Genomic DNA, 14,476 nt, shown 5'->3' on the forward strand with positions numbered 1-14,476 from the left:
TTGCCTCTCACATGCATCCCTCTCGCTGTGTGCTGACAAAGCCATCCTGATCTACACTCTCTGTGAGCAGATCTGAGCGTGGGCATCTGGGCAGAGGCTTGCCGTTGCACCAGACCCTTCTGCTCTCACTGCCATGCACAGGACCTTGCCATGCCAGGTGTGCATCCATGCCATGCCCCCTGCAGCCTAGTACATGCATGTTTGGGAGGTCATGGCTGTTTTCTCAAGCCTGTTCTGGCCTTTGATTTGGTGCCAGATCCTCCTACACTGCCCAGCTCCCTGCAGTGCGAGCAAGCTGGCCAAGGCTCCCATGGCCCCTGGGGACAGGCTTGAAGGCAGATCCAGCAGGGATTAAGCAAGGAGGGCGCCTCTTCCTGAGCTGCCCGCTGGCAGGGGCTCAGGGGATTACAGCTGGGAAGGAGTAGGAGGGGTCAGAGGTTGGAGCATGGGCTCGCCTGCCTGTCCATCACTTTTAGAGAAATCGGCTTAGAGATGCCCTCAGCGTCACAGGGCAGTGGGCACGGAGGCAGTGGGAGTGGCGCACGTCCATCAGGGCCTCCACCAAGGCAGCCCTGGCTTTGTGGGTGCCTGAGGTGTGTGGGTGTTTCTGCGCCCTCTGATCGCTGGGGCATAGGGGCTGAATAGGGGCTACCGGCAAGGGCTGCGGCCTTTTGCACCTGCCCCTTTCCCTGTGAAGCCCCCAGTAAAAAGCCCTAGGAGGCAGCTGCTTCGGGGGGGGGGGGGGAGGCCTGGGAACAGTTCCCAGGTGCTAGGGCAACCCCCGAAGAAGCCCAGAGCTAGGTGTTTAATTACCTTCCTTGGCTCATAGGGCTCTGCTTACACCTTGGTTATTTTTATCCTCTGTTTGATGGACTGGTGCATGGTTTTAGTGTTGATGCCCATTTTGTGGCAGTTGAAGGAGTCACTAGAAGAATGTGAAGTGGCTCCATCTCTTCCAGTATATGACAGTTTGCAGCCTGGGACATGACCTCTCATGCTCGAGTGGCAGGGTTGGCTCCTACCCCTCCTCTGCCTGCATCCATGGTGCTCCCAGGCCAGCCTGGTGTCTGCCCCTTCACGGCCTGTGCCATGGACACTGCTCTGAGAGAGGTGTGTGCTGGCTCAGACACCCGCCCATTGCTCCTGCAGGAAGTGAGGCAGGAGAGTTCAGCACATCAGCCTGGCTGGGACGCGCTGCCCAGCCGGCGCCCTTCCTACAACTGTGTTTTGGAAGGTCACTGCAAAGGGTGCTTTCCAGTGCCCCGTCTTTTTGAGCTGCCCGGTGCCTTCCTTGACTCCCAAGCTGTGTCTCCGCTCTAGGCGCTGCAAACTACCCTTTGGGTTCTCATCTGTCTCCTGCAGTTTGCAGCACTGCAGAATGCCCCAGTGAATTCAATGCTGAGTGGCTCTTGGTGATTTAGATAGGAGAATTCTCGCATTTTTTTCCCCATAATTTACAGCTGGTGGTGGGAAGCCATTTCCCATGCTTTCTCTGGGGTAGGGATCTGTTCCTGGTGCTCAGCTTTGCTTGCAGCAGGGAGTTGCAGAGGCCTAATCCTGTGTCCTGTGATTTTATCACTATATCCCCTGGCAGTATCCCCACTGGGATTCAGGACCCTGGCTCATATGGTGCCTAGCCATGCTTGTTTCTGCCTGCCCTTGCCTGCCTCATGTTCCAGCCTGCTGCTGCCTGTCTCTGCCTGTCCAATGTCCCTGCCTGCTGCTGCCTTCTGCTGCATGACCCATGTCCTTGCCTACTGCTGCCTGTCCCATTTCCTTCCCTGCTGCTGCCTGTCATATGTCACTGCCTACTGCTGCCTGCCCCATGTTCCTGTCTGCTGCTGCCTACCTCACCTGTCCGGTGTCCCTGCCTTCTGCTGCCTGCCCTGTGTCACTGCCTGCCCCTGCCTGTCCTATATCCCTGCCTGCTGCTATCTTCCCCATGTCCCTGCCTGTGCTGTGTCCCTGCCTGCCCCATGTTGCTGCCTGCCACTGCCTGCCTCTACCTGTCCCGTGGCCCTGCCTGCCTCTGCCTGCCCCCTGCTTCTGCCCCTCCACACCTGTTCTTGCCTGCCCCTGTCCACCCCCTGGCCCTGCCCCTTGGCCCTTGCCTGATCCTGCTTGCCCCTGCCTGCAGCTGCACTGGTAAAGCAAGGCCTTGGGTCCAGGAGCAAGGAGCCCTTGGTCGCAATGCGAGAGGCTGATATGTCCAGGAAGTAGATGGGGTAAAGTCTGCACACGGCTGGGTGAGCATAGCACCAGGGATGGCAATGGCTGTGCCAGGTGCTGAGGACAGCCTGCAGGGCTGGATGGGGAGCAGAGAGAGCACTGACATGCGTGTACATGCTGCGTGAGGTGCAGACACATGCACATAGCAAGGCACATGCACACGCACATGCTGCAGAGAGAGGATGCACGCACTCTCTGTGTGGCATGCACACACCCACTGTAGGGGCAGGGGGCAGGCAGGGCAAGATGGCAGCGGGACAGCACCCTATTGGGCAAGTCATCTCAGTATGCCATTAGGCAGGCAAGGGACCAGTCCCAGTGTCCTGTGGGGCTAATCCCAGCAAGCAGTGGTGCAGGAAGGGGGCTGGTCCCAGCACCCCATGGGGCAGGCGAGGGGCCTGTTCCAGTGCCTTGTGGGTGGTGGGAGAGTCATGACTGGTGGTAGGGAGCATCTGGAGCACAAATGGGAGGCAAGGGAGAAAGTGCAATGGAGGGCACTGGGACACATGCCCCAGCCTCCCACCCCTCAGGCTTCACCATGTGCCTGCCCCACAGGCAAGGTGCACCTATGCCCCACACCTCCCTGGCCACGTGCTTTCAGGGTGCAGGGCAAGCTGGGTTCCCAGCTGGTCATGTGCTGTCCCTGCACAGCCCAGGCCCCTCTTTTCCCCTGCCCCATCAGCTCTGAAACTGTGTTCATACCCCCCCACCCCCAGCAAACATGCTTGTACATGGTCTTATTGAAACCAGACACCAGAGCTATAAGCAGCCAGACCCCTCTGCACACTCGCACGCCTTGTCCATGCCAGCCCTAAGTAGAGGCTGCAGACTATGCTTATTAGCCTACCCCTTGTTAGCTGCCTTCCTGGACAGCCCGCCCCACTGGCAGGAGGTCAGGGCAAGACTTTTTGCAAATTAGCACCACGTCCGCCCTTGAGAAAGCACCGCTGGTGGCGGAAGGGCCGGCAGACCCTCAAGGTCAGTGTGAGGCTGTGGGGAGGAGGAGCAGAAAGATTGATGTCACATCCCGTGAGTACGCCTAGACGTTTCCTGGAGTGAAGTGCGCCTAGTGGGGCCAAGGAGGAAACCTACCATGGGAAGCTGTGGCTGAATCATACCTCAGGGGTGCCTGTTCTGGGCTCTGTGCCCGTGGCCCACCAAGGGACAGTAGCTGCACCTGGTCCTCATGCTGTTTTGGACTATGGGATTGCTGGGTCCCCATGGGGCACCTGGGCATGTGCATGCAGCAGCCCTCGTACTGAGAAGCCTGGCACCATGTGTGTATCCCAGCTGCCAGACTCACCTACATTCCCCAGGCCACAGCTCTGTCAGCACCCACACACCCCTGTGCTGCTCTTGGTGCAAGCTCCACAGGGGCCCACAGACCTATGACTGTGCAGAAGGGTGGTTGCCTTCCTTGCCCTGGAGGTGCTTACCTGCTCACTGGGCCCCCTGGCAGGTTCCCTTGCTGTGTGAGATGAAGCCCTCCAGATGTGGGCACACAATGAGCTGGGAGGAGACCTGCTCTAAGCACAGTAAATATCCACCCTGGCCCGCAACCTAGGGCAGCCCTCTGCCAACACTCGGAAGCCAAGTTGCAGGACACAGCCTTGTTGTCTGCCTCCATCTCTCGCCTTTCTCTTCTCCCTGAGGAGGGCAGACTCCTAAGTCCCAATGGAGCTGAGAAGAGTTGGAGGTGAGCTCTTCCCCATGGTGGGAGTTAGCAGGGACTGGGGGCTCTCTGCCTAGGATGGCAAGGGCACCCTAGCAGCACCTCTGGAATGTCCCCATGGGTTTTGGAAGCACAAGGTCAGGAAGATCTCAGGCTTTTGGCATCCCAGCTGGGAATAGCAGCTAGATACTGGATCTATGCCCAGCCATGCCTGGAAACCAACTAGCTCCTTCCTGGTGGAGACCTTGTTCTGCATGTCCCTCAGGCATTAAAGGGGGCCATGCTCTACTCCTGCAGCGGAGAGATGGCTTCCAGCCCTAATCCAGTTCAACTGCCCACAGCACCAGTCTTTGGGGTGGGTGCAAAGAACAGGCACAACTCTCTCCAGGCAAGAAGGGACTGTGGCATGGCATCTGATGTGGATGGCATCCAATCAAAGTGGCATCCATTTGAGATGGCACCTGATGGTGGTAGCATACAACTGAGCTGGCATCTTGTAGATGGGAATGGTGTCTAACCAGGGTGGCCTCTGATCAAGGGGGCAGGAGATGGCAACTGAGAGGGGTGATGTCCAACCTTGCAGTCATGCCCTTGTGGTGCTGCAGGCATTGGGGCTTCCCCTGGCACTGGGGATGGATGGAAGGAGGCAGCAGGCTCAGGGAGAGCTCTCCTGTGCTTTCCCACATTGCATGTGCCCCGGCCCCTGCTGCATGGTCCCTGGCACTGGCCCACATCATCTGCAGCACTTCTGCCTTCCATCTGGCTGCCTCATTGTGCTTGTGAATATTCATCACCCTCATTATCTTCTTTCACTCATTTCTCCCACACTCAAGCTAAAAATACTTTCCCAAGAGGGGAGGACGGGGCATGTGGGGTGGGGGGGTAAGTTCTCCTTCCCCTCCCTGCAAGGTAGATAATTTGAGTCTCAGATCCCCTGTCCAAGAGGCTCATGTCCAGGTTGGGGCACAGGAACACATCTGTGGGGCAACTGGAGCAGGAGGGGACAGGGCCAGTGGGCCAGAGAGCAGAGCTTTTGAGAGCCACAGCTGCTTGGCCAGGGCACCAGAGAAATATACCCCCTTCCCGTTCCTCTTAGCTCTTGACTTCCATCCCACATGTGCCCATGGTCTCAGCTAGCAAGGGACCAAGGCAGGCTAGCAGGGGGTTGTAGGGCAGGATGGGGGGTACCAGGTGGCTCTCCCACCCAGCTGTGCATCCTGGTGCTGTGGAGAGTGGGCAGAGCCCTCCTGCAGGCTCTGATGATCCTGTCCACCTGGCACAGGAACTGTCATTTGGCAGTACCCACCCACATAACACCAACTGCCCCCACCCTCAAGCACCAGTGCTGAGCCCTTGCACCCACCCAGCTGTTGGCAGGATCACTGCCTTGGGAGATTTGTGTGAAGCACCTCTTGGACCCTTGCCGGAGTCTCCGCTCTGCTCTCACCCCTCCACCAGCTGGGCTACTAGAGAGCCATCTCCTAAAACAGCCTGTGAGGGCCAACACTGGTGGCCTGCTTCATGCCTTCTGGCTGCCTGGAGTGCAAGAGGGTGGTTACCCCCTGCCCTGCCCACCTGTTGGTGCCAGTGTCCCTGGCAATGCCCACAACAGCAGTGTCACTCAATGGGTCATGATGCAGTGGAGGGCTCTGCTGGCAGGGGCACTGGGTGAGCCCAGGTCCCCTTGCCTGTGTCCAAGCTACCCTTGGCTGCCCCACCTGAAAGTGAGCATCTGCTGTGCTTGTCCAGCATCCCATGCTGTGGTATATGTCCTGCCCCAGAGATGGCTGCATTGTGATGCTCACTGCTGGGTTCTCTACCTGTCTCCTGGAGGGGGAATGGGGCACCGCAGTGGGTGCAGATGAGCCCAGCAGGGTTGGAAGGTGCCCGCCTTTCTCCCATGGGTTCTAGACCAGCAAGGGGTCCACTAGCTGGGGTTGATGCTGGAGACAGGTGCCCAAATGCTGAGGCAGGTGTGACACTGGGGGAGTATGGTGGGCACGGGGTACTAGCACACTGATGTGAGCCCCTTTACCCTGCAGAGCTGAAGGCCACAGGCACCGCACACTTTTTCAACTTCCTCCTCAACTCCAGTGACTACCGCATCCTGCTCAAGGATGAGGACCACGACCGCATGTATGTGGGCAGCAAGGACTACGTCCTCTCCTTGGATCTGCACGACATCAACCGCGAGCCCCTCATCGTAAGCTTGTGTCGTCACCAATGGAAGCAGAGGGCTGGACCTAGGGTGGTTGCCAGAGGAGAGGGTGACACGGGGCTGAATCAAGTGTCCTGGTCACAGGATTGTGGGCTGAAGAGCTCGGGAGACAGGCAGACATTTTGGAGGCTGTGGTCTGAGTGTAGCACACCGTTTTGTATGGGTCACTAGCTGAGAGTTTGGACGGAGGAGGGTCCCCCATAATGACAGAGGGGTCAGCAAAGAACTCAAGGTCGAGACCAAGCCAGGCCATGAGTGCAGATCTTCCCTTTGCTTGTATTGTTGCAGATCCATTGGCCTGCATCCCAGCAGAGGATTGAGGAGTGCATCCTGTCAGGCAAGAACAGCAATGTGAGTGTGCTGAGGACAGGCGGATATGCCTGTATTGTGCCAGCTCCCTAGAGCCCTGCATCACAGGTCATGGCCATGGACATGCCAGGGCTTTTGATGGCCACCCCTAACCCACTTCAGGGAGCCTCGGGGAGGCCATCACAGGGCTACAGTTCATGTCCTCATGTCCTCCCTTTGAAATCTCATCCTGAGGGCCACTGCACTTTGGCCTTTCTGGGCAGCATCTGCAGCACCTGCAGGACAGGGTGGCACTCCAGGTTGCTACATGGTGTCCTGCCAGCCCCTCTGCTTAGCCACACAGGCCCTGGCAGACCTTCTTGGGCAAATGCTAGGAGGAAGCCAGAGGCAAAGGTCCCCACATTGCTTTCTTCCCCCTGCCAGAACTGGCTGTACCCTCAGCCAAGCCAGCCCCATGCCAACCCATGACCCATGCCAGCCTGTGCCTGCCTGAGACCAATACCAGCCTTTCAGCAGACTCCCAGTCTCACAGATCCTCGGCCTATCTCCTCCTGCTCTCCAGCTCTTCCTTCTGGTGCACACCCTTCTGTTTCATGTCTAGTACCCCATAGTGTCTGCCCCAGTGTAGAAGCTGACCTCTGACGGGAAGGATCTGTGCCCAGTGAGCCTGGGCCCTCTCTGTTGGGTGTGTGAGCTGCAATGAGAGCTGGTCCACTCCATGTCCTTGCTGTGACTGCCAACCCCTCCCTCTGCTTCCCAGGGGGAGTGTGGCAACTTCATCCGCCTGATCCAGCCCTGGAACCGGACCCACCTCTACGTGTGTGGCACTGGGGCCTACAATCCCATCTGTGCCTTTGTCAACCGAGGGCGCAAAGCGCAGGTAAGAGGTGGAAGGTTTGAGGGGGCTGAGCTGGTGCCTGGGCCTGGCTGTGCTTGCATTGCCATTCCAGGGCTGCAGCTGGATGCAGGAGGGCATTCGGCATGGCTGGATCTGTGCCCTGAGCTAGTGTCAGGACGGTTTCAAGGAGGAAGTGGGTGGGGGGCAGAGACTTGCTAGTCTCAGCTTGGCTGCACCAAAGACTCTGTGGCTAATATTACCATGGCACTGAGCGTGGCTGAGCCATCTCTGCAGAGCAAGGCCTGAGGATCACTCTTCACACCTGACTTGGGCTGCTGCAGCTGGACCCCAGCACCAGCTTCGAACCTCTCACCCCACGGGTGCCTCTTGAACAGCATCTGCCGGCATCTCTCAGACAGAGCGTAGGATATGCCTGTGCCTGGCTTACCACTCACTGGTGGATCATGAACGCCTTGGGATGAGCGCCTTCTTGGAATGGAGTGGCCTCTCCAACGGGATGGAAGTGCCTGGCACTGCACCTGCGCTGGCATTTCTCAGGGAGAAACAGCATGAATAGGCCACTAGGATGCAGTGGGCATGCTGTGGTGGCACAGCTGGCATGAGGAGGGGGCACTGCTGTTGTGGGCGGAGCTGGCACATGAGTGTGCGTGGCAGTGCTGCATCTGTGCCCTGCACTGTGGCATTCCCAGGTGGTGGTGAGAGAGGATGACACTGGCCAGCTCCTCGTATTGATAACTGGCATAAGGCAAGAGGACAGCTATATGGCATCAGGTGGCTTCATGGTAGTAGGAGGGTCCCAGGAGGATCCTGATCTCTCTAAGTGCTGGCACAAGGGCAAAGGATGCCGTGGGTGACTGCCATAGTGTGCAGTAAAGATGGCTGGGGGACTCCGCTTGCTGGACTTGTGGTCTGCTCTCTGCAAGGTCTGTCCCCTCAGAACTAGTGTTGCAGATCCTGAGTAATGCCCTCTACCATGGCATAGCCTGGTCATAGAAAGCTATGCTCTGAGCCTGAGCCAAGTGAGGTGCATGGTGCTGTACATGGAGGAAGAGGCCTACCTGACACAGTCACAGGTACAGAGAGAGATTTATACAGATCAGTGCCACTCTTTGACTGGGTTTTGGGCAGTACTTCATGGGCCTTGCAGCATTTGAGGAGGATCAAGGGGATCCTGGGCACCCCTACTGTGTTGAGTATCAGTGCACTCCCCCAGAAAAAGGCTATCATGTCTCCCCTTCAACTGCATGTAGAATGAGTGGTCCAATCTGAGTTCCAGAGAGCATGATGCAAAGGAGAGAGAGGATCCCGAGCCCTGGGGCCAGAAAGCCCCACAGTGCCTATAGTTTTCCTTGTCTCACTGTCTCTCCCAAGCACTGACTCTGAGTCTTGCTCTTCTGTGAGGAAAGTTTCCAGTTGAGTGACTGGTTCCACTGTTGTGTCCTGGGTCATGAGCCCTCTCTGGCCAGCTGGATGGGCAGTGGCAGAGCCAGCTTCACCAGTCTCCCTTGCCACATGCCAGGCTGTCCTTGGCCTCAAGGAATCACTCCTATGAAAGCAGGGCTTGTCTTGGGAAAGAGTTACACCTGGAAGGGGCAAAGCCCATCTGCTCACTGCCTGCCCGATCAGCAAAGGTTGTCAGTGCTCCTGCCCAGTGCCAGCCCTACCCTTAGAGCTGGGACACCAAGGTCCTCTTGACCAGCACTGCCCAGAGGGAAGCTTTCTGGGAGGGATCTGAATGGGGAAGTGGCTCTCTGCTGCTCAGCATGCTCCCTTCACGCCTGGTCTTGGTTCCCTCCCACACACCCCCACCCTGGGGTGGCCCTCGCCCTGCCCCACAGTGCTAACTTTCTGCCCTACTCCTTTTCCCCAGGGATTTCCGCTGAGCCAGCCCGTCCAGCCGGGAGGCCGGGAAAGCAGATCAGCCGACGGCCCCCTCAGCCCGAGACCAGCGGAAAGCAAGGTGGGAACCGGTCTTGGAGCCCGCCAGAGCCATGCCCACCTCTCCTGTGGGCACACCTGAGCTTAGGGTTCCTTCTCCCTTCCACCGGTGTGTTCCCGACCCTCTCGCCTGCCAGGGCCAGGGCCAGGGTCACCCCTTGCCAGGGGGTGCCCAACCAAAATCTCCTTTGCCCTCTCTACAAAGCTTCCTACAGCAGAAGGCCTGGTGTCTCCTCTCTCCTCTCACTAACTCCTTCCTTCTCCCAGGCCTGGCTGGGATCCCTGTGGGGGACACTGTCAGGGACAGCAGTCCCTCCTCAGCCTACTTTCACTGTACCCAGGCCCTCTGTGTCCCTTCAAAGTAGAGCCAACCATTGACAGAGCCATGGGGGATGCCACTGCTCACAAGGGAGAACACAAAACCCATGCGCCTACCAAAATGGCACTGAACAGCTGCCTTTTGCTGGTGCCCATGGGGGATGAAGCTATCTGCTTCACCTTCCCCAAGCAGAATTTGTTTCTTTAGAACAGGCAAGTGGGATCACAGAGGCAGCAGTATCACCAACTTCTCACAGGAGGCTTCCAGCACCCTGCCTGTCCTGACAGTGTCTCCCATTTGAATCTCTCTCCTCCAGACTAATATAGATCAGTGCATGGGCATGGGGTCCACATGGCCCTGTGTATCACCTGCGAAGCCTACATCTCCCCCATATCTCCCCTACACCTCACTCTCCACTGCGACCCAAATGCGCATGTCCCATTCCCCTTTGAAGGGAGGTTGACAGATGGGGATAGTTTGATGCTATCAGCCATTAGCACCTCAGTGGCCGGGGGCACTCTTGCCTTGTGCTGCTGCTAAGGGCTGGTCACACTGCTCTGAGATGGTACCATTGCTTTCCCTTGGCCAACTGGTGAAACACTATTGCCAATGGCATTCCCTTAGGGCCCCAAAAGGCCTCCCCATTCCTCTCCTTGATGGGCTTGTCCCATGAACAGGGCTGCAGTACCCATCAGCTGAGTGCAAAATGCAGGAGTGTTTCCCATCCAGGCTGCCCCTAGCCATGACCTGCACTGGAGATGGGCTGAGAACTGGTCTAAGACCTCCATAACTCATCTCACCTTAGCCACTGCATGTTTAGTCTCCAACTGCGTCCTTTCACCTTCTATTCCATTGCAACAGGGCCTCACCTTGGATGGCTCTGGTTGCAGCTAGAGTGAATGCCACCCTCTCTCCTGAACACTCAGCACATCTTTGGCCTGTGGCCCTGGGAGGTGAATAAGCAGGACTCCAAGCCACTCATTTTAGGGAAATCTGATCCTAGCCAGGGCTTTGGTTTGATTTCCTCCAGCTACTGCCTGGCACCCACTGCCTTTCCTCCCTCCATAACCCCCTGCTCCTGTACAATAGAACTTGCCATGCCCAGGGCAGCTTTACGGGGTCGTCGGCACCTGCTTTCCGGGGAGATCAATGCATTTTGAGCAATGAGAGTCTAAAGGCTGTCCCAGCATCTGCCAAGCCATTCTGTTTTACTATGCAGCTCTGGCACTGGAATGGGCTTGCAGATTTCCTTTTGCCTAGCTGGTCTAGCCTTGTTGGGCAGGTCAAGCTTCGCAGTCAGGACCAGCAGTGTCTTTGAGATCCAAGTTATTCCAATAAAATGTTTGCCCACCCCAGGGAAGCAAGGGCTGTTGGGGAACCAGTGTGCACCCTGGCAGAGGAGTTTGTAGAGATGGAGATGGCTGCGTAAAGGGGCCAATTCCACGCAGCACCAGGGCTGAGGCTTTCTCTGTGCCGGTTCCAAGCCAGTCCCTGTTGTCTAGGCCACCAGACTGGGCTAGTGTGCCCTGGCTGCTCCTCTGGACTCAGGCCTCAGGGCCAAGAAGAGCTTTCATGAGCAAATCCTCTGATGGAAGACATGGGGGAAGACATGCTCCTCATTTCCCAGCCATCAGCTCTCTGTCCCATCCTGTCTTCTTGGACCCTGGGTATCCTGTGAAGACTCTGCTCATCCTTTTGACAGGCCTCAGAGGAAGAGTTGTTGCAATGTATTTGGCTCCTTTTTCAAAGTCAGGATGTGGGATGAGCAGGTAGCTCTGCTGGCCCAGCTTCGTTGTGTTGGCTGTGGTGAGTGCCCAGGCATACAGAGGGCTGTCAGTGACCCGGCAGGGTTCCCGGCAGGTGCTGTGCATAGATAGGCTGTCTTGGTGCTGCTTCTTTGGGGTTCTGCATGCCTGGGAGTCCTGCGTGCTCAGAAGTGTTGTGACAGCTGATTTCATGTGTGTCTCTGTGAGGCAGACCAAGTTTAGTGCCTGGCATGAGGGTATAAAGTGGTGCTGTGTTTGCCATGTGTCACTTGCTCAGAGAAGGCAGAGGCAGCAGCAGGAAAAGCAGCTCCTAACAGAGTAAGGCAGCTGACTCCAAATCTCACCAGGACCAGGCTCAGCACCTTGTGATGATGCCATCCCAGTGGTGACCACTCATGGGTGGTAAACTGCTCCTCACTGGAACATGTTGGGTCTGGCAGCAAAGATATGCCCACAGCCGAATACTGCCTATCAAAGCAAGCAGCTTCTGTCAGAGGCTCCGTGAGCAGTAAAAGCAGCCTCTGCAACTTATAACACAGCCAGGCCCATGTGCCTCAGACCAAGGAGGTGGCTGGGAAGGAGCAGTGCTGGAGGGTGGCTGTGTGTGCCAAGAAGCAGATGTGGGGGTTGCCCCATTTTCAGCCTGGTGGCTCTGGTGGATCTCCAAGCAGCAATGGATCAGTGCTCTGAAGGGGATGGACCAGCATCCGGCAACATCAGAGAAGCAGCTCACTGGGCCCTCAGCCCTTCTGGGAGTCCTACAGACCTCTGAGGTGGTCTATCCATGTCCATGCTGGGCACTATGCGTCCTCAGGCCTTCTGGCAGCAGGTAGTGTTTTGTAGCTTCTGTGCTCCACCTCCAAAAGAAGCTCAATTTCCAGCAGGCACAGTTGGCCTCTGCATTGGAAAGTGCCCCAGAGATGGAGGTGAAAGATGTGATATACTCTTTGTTTTGCTTCCTTCTCTAGGATTACATCTTCTACCTGGAGCCAGACAAACTGGAGTCAGGCAAGGGGAAGTGCTCGTACGACCCCAAAGTAGACACCGTCTCTGCATTAATAAGTGAGTGCTGTATCTTTGCAAGGCCAGTGTTGCCTGGGGGTAGGGAGAGGGGACAAACAAGTGCTCCAGTCATCCCACTCTGCATTGCCAAACTATACCCAAGAAGTTGAGCTCCTGCCCCTTCCCCCATCTGCTCCAGTGGCAACTGGTCAAAGTGTCCCTGGGCATCTGACAAGACCTGATCCCATGGATGAGGGCTTTCCTTACAGGCCAGTAACAACCTGCTGTGCTCTTCAACATGGCCACAGGCAGTGTCTCTCGTGCAACACATTGCCTAGGGGCTAACAGCCAGGACCAGGACTGGACAGAGCCTGGAGACAGTAGGAGAAGGATCTCTGAGAGTGGGAAAGAAAGGAGATAGAGGTGCCCAGGTAGGATGAGTTGAGGATCCTATGGGGCTAGCCGATATCTGTTCTCCCATCTGCAGATGAAGAGCTTTATGCTGGTGTCTACATTGACTTCATGGGCACTGATGCAGCCATCTTTCGTACCATGGGCAAACAGACGGCCATGAGGACGGACCAGTACAATTCACGCTGGCTCAATGGTGAGTTTGGGGTGTCCTTGGCTCAGCTTACTGTTTCCCAGTGACCTCACCATGCTGCATCCTTCTCATAGGCTAGAGAGACAGTAGGCAGCATGGACAGGCAGAGAAGTGCTATGGGATGAATGGACAGATGAATGGATGGATGATGGATGGATGGATGGATGGGGGAATCTGGGCTGGAAGAGGGAACTAAAGAGGACTCTTGAGGACAGATTGCTGGACTGATGGATGAATGGATGGATGGATGAATAGTGGGAATCTCCTAGGACAGACAGATGGAGGGATGGCTATGTGGAGCATGGTGACAGACAGCTAATGGTGCCCCTGCTGGGCAGTGGAACTGGCCAGCTGGTGGGCAATAGTACTGGCCCTGTCAGGGCCCGTGCCTGGGTTTATGCAGGGGTGAGATGTCAACCATGTCACCTGCAATCAGTGACCCTGAGCGCTCATCCTGCCCCCCTTGGAGCCCCTCCAGCCATGGGGCAGCCAAGGCAGCTGAGTAAACAGAGCAGAGCGGATCGGATGATCCTGCTGTGCCTGGGAGCTGTCAGGGCAGTAACCTGAAGAGGGGGAGCTGTCAGCATAGGCTGGGAATGAGCTGATGGATGGCAGGGAAATACTTCCTTCTGAGCTGTGTGGCTCCCCCCCCACCCCGAGGGGGAAGACTGGTTCCCATAGACTTGCTTTTGGAGTTGCTGGAGCCCTGGACCCTGCAGACCCTGGAGCTAAGGATGCTCTGATCCCCTGCAGTCATTGGAGCACTGATGACCACAGGAGAGACCCATCTCAGAGGCAACCCTGGAGCCTCTGGTTCCTCAGATATGGCTGAGAGTTGGTTACCCCTGTGACCACCACAGTGGTTTCCAGGGGTTGGTTTATATTGGTGGGCTCATCATCCTGCTGTGATGGGTTCACGGGGTGCTGGCATCACATGGGCCAGGTGGAGATGCTGCTGGGCTGACTATGTCATGCCATTCCAGACCCAGCATTCGTCCATGCCCAGCTCATCCCTGACAGTAGTGAGAGGAACGATGACAAACTCTACTTCTTCTTCCGGGAAAAATCGGCTGATGCCCCGCAGAGCCCAGGTGTCTATTCCCGCATTGGGCGCATCTGTCTGGTATGTGTGCCAGCCTGTGACCCTGCAAGGAGCTGTGTGGGCAGGGGTATGGGGTGGTGACATACCTGGGGTTCATCTTGCCCCAGAATGACGATGGAGGCCACTGCTGCCTGGTGAACAAGTGGAGCACATTCCTGAAGGCCCGACTTACCTGCTCTGTGCCAGGACCCGATGGGATCGAAACACACTTCGATGAGCTCCGTGAGTGTGGGCAGGGGTCCATGGGGATAGAGAGGGTCAGGACCACTTTGATGGCCCCCCATGCCAGGATCCTTCTGTACCCACTTCCCCTCTTCCACACACCACCTCTCTGGCACCCTGTATTCTGGGGATGGCCAGGAGTCTATTGCTGCTCCCAACTCCTACCAACCATGCCCTCTCACTGAGAGAGGCCGGAGGAGCCAGGAGCTACATCCACCCTTGTGGCCCCGCTTGCT

The 14,476-nt window shown here is 57.0% G+C and overlaps 1 protein-coding gene across 2 annotated transcripts in view; it reads left to right on the forward strand.

Moving 5' to 3' along the window:
• SEMA3F (semaphorin 3F) overlaps positions 1 to 14,476 on the forward strand; it is a 42,307-nt gene that overhangs the window by 18,897 nt on the left and 8,934 nt on the right. The window contains exons 3-10 of one of the 2 annotated variants that reach the window (XM_062585799.1): positions 5,944 to 6,104; positions 6,408 to 6,470; positions 7,189 to 7,308; positions 9,158 to 9,247; positions 12,279 to 12,372; positions 12,800 to 12,919; positions 13,900 to 14,039; positions 14,126 to 14,240. In XM_062585799.1, coding sequence (XP_062441783.1) covers positions 5,944 to 6,104; positions 6,408 to 6,470; positions 7,189 to 7,308; positions 9,158 to 9,247; positions 12,279 to 12,372; positions 12,800 to 12,919; positions 13,900 to 14,039; positions 14,126 to 14,240 — 903 coding nt within the window. The remainder of the gene's footprint in view (positions 1 to 5,943; positions 6,105 to 6,407; positions 6,471 to 7,188; positions 7,309 to 9,157; positions 9,248 to 12,278; positions 12,373 to 12,799; positions 12,920 to 13,899; positions 14,040 to 14,125; positions 14,241 to 14,476) is intronic. The other variant, XM_062585800.1, reaches the window with a different exon arrangement.

This window comes from Rhea pennata, chromosome 12 (genome assembly GCF_028389875.1).
Source record: "Rhea pennata isolate bPtePen1 chromosome 12, bPtePen1.pri, whole genome shotgun sequence".
In the NCBI taxonomy this organism is placed as follows: domain Eukaryota; kingdom Metazoa; phylum Chordata; class Aves; order Rheiformes; family Rheidae; genus Rhea; species Rhea pennata.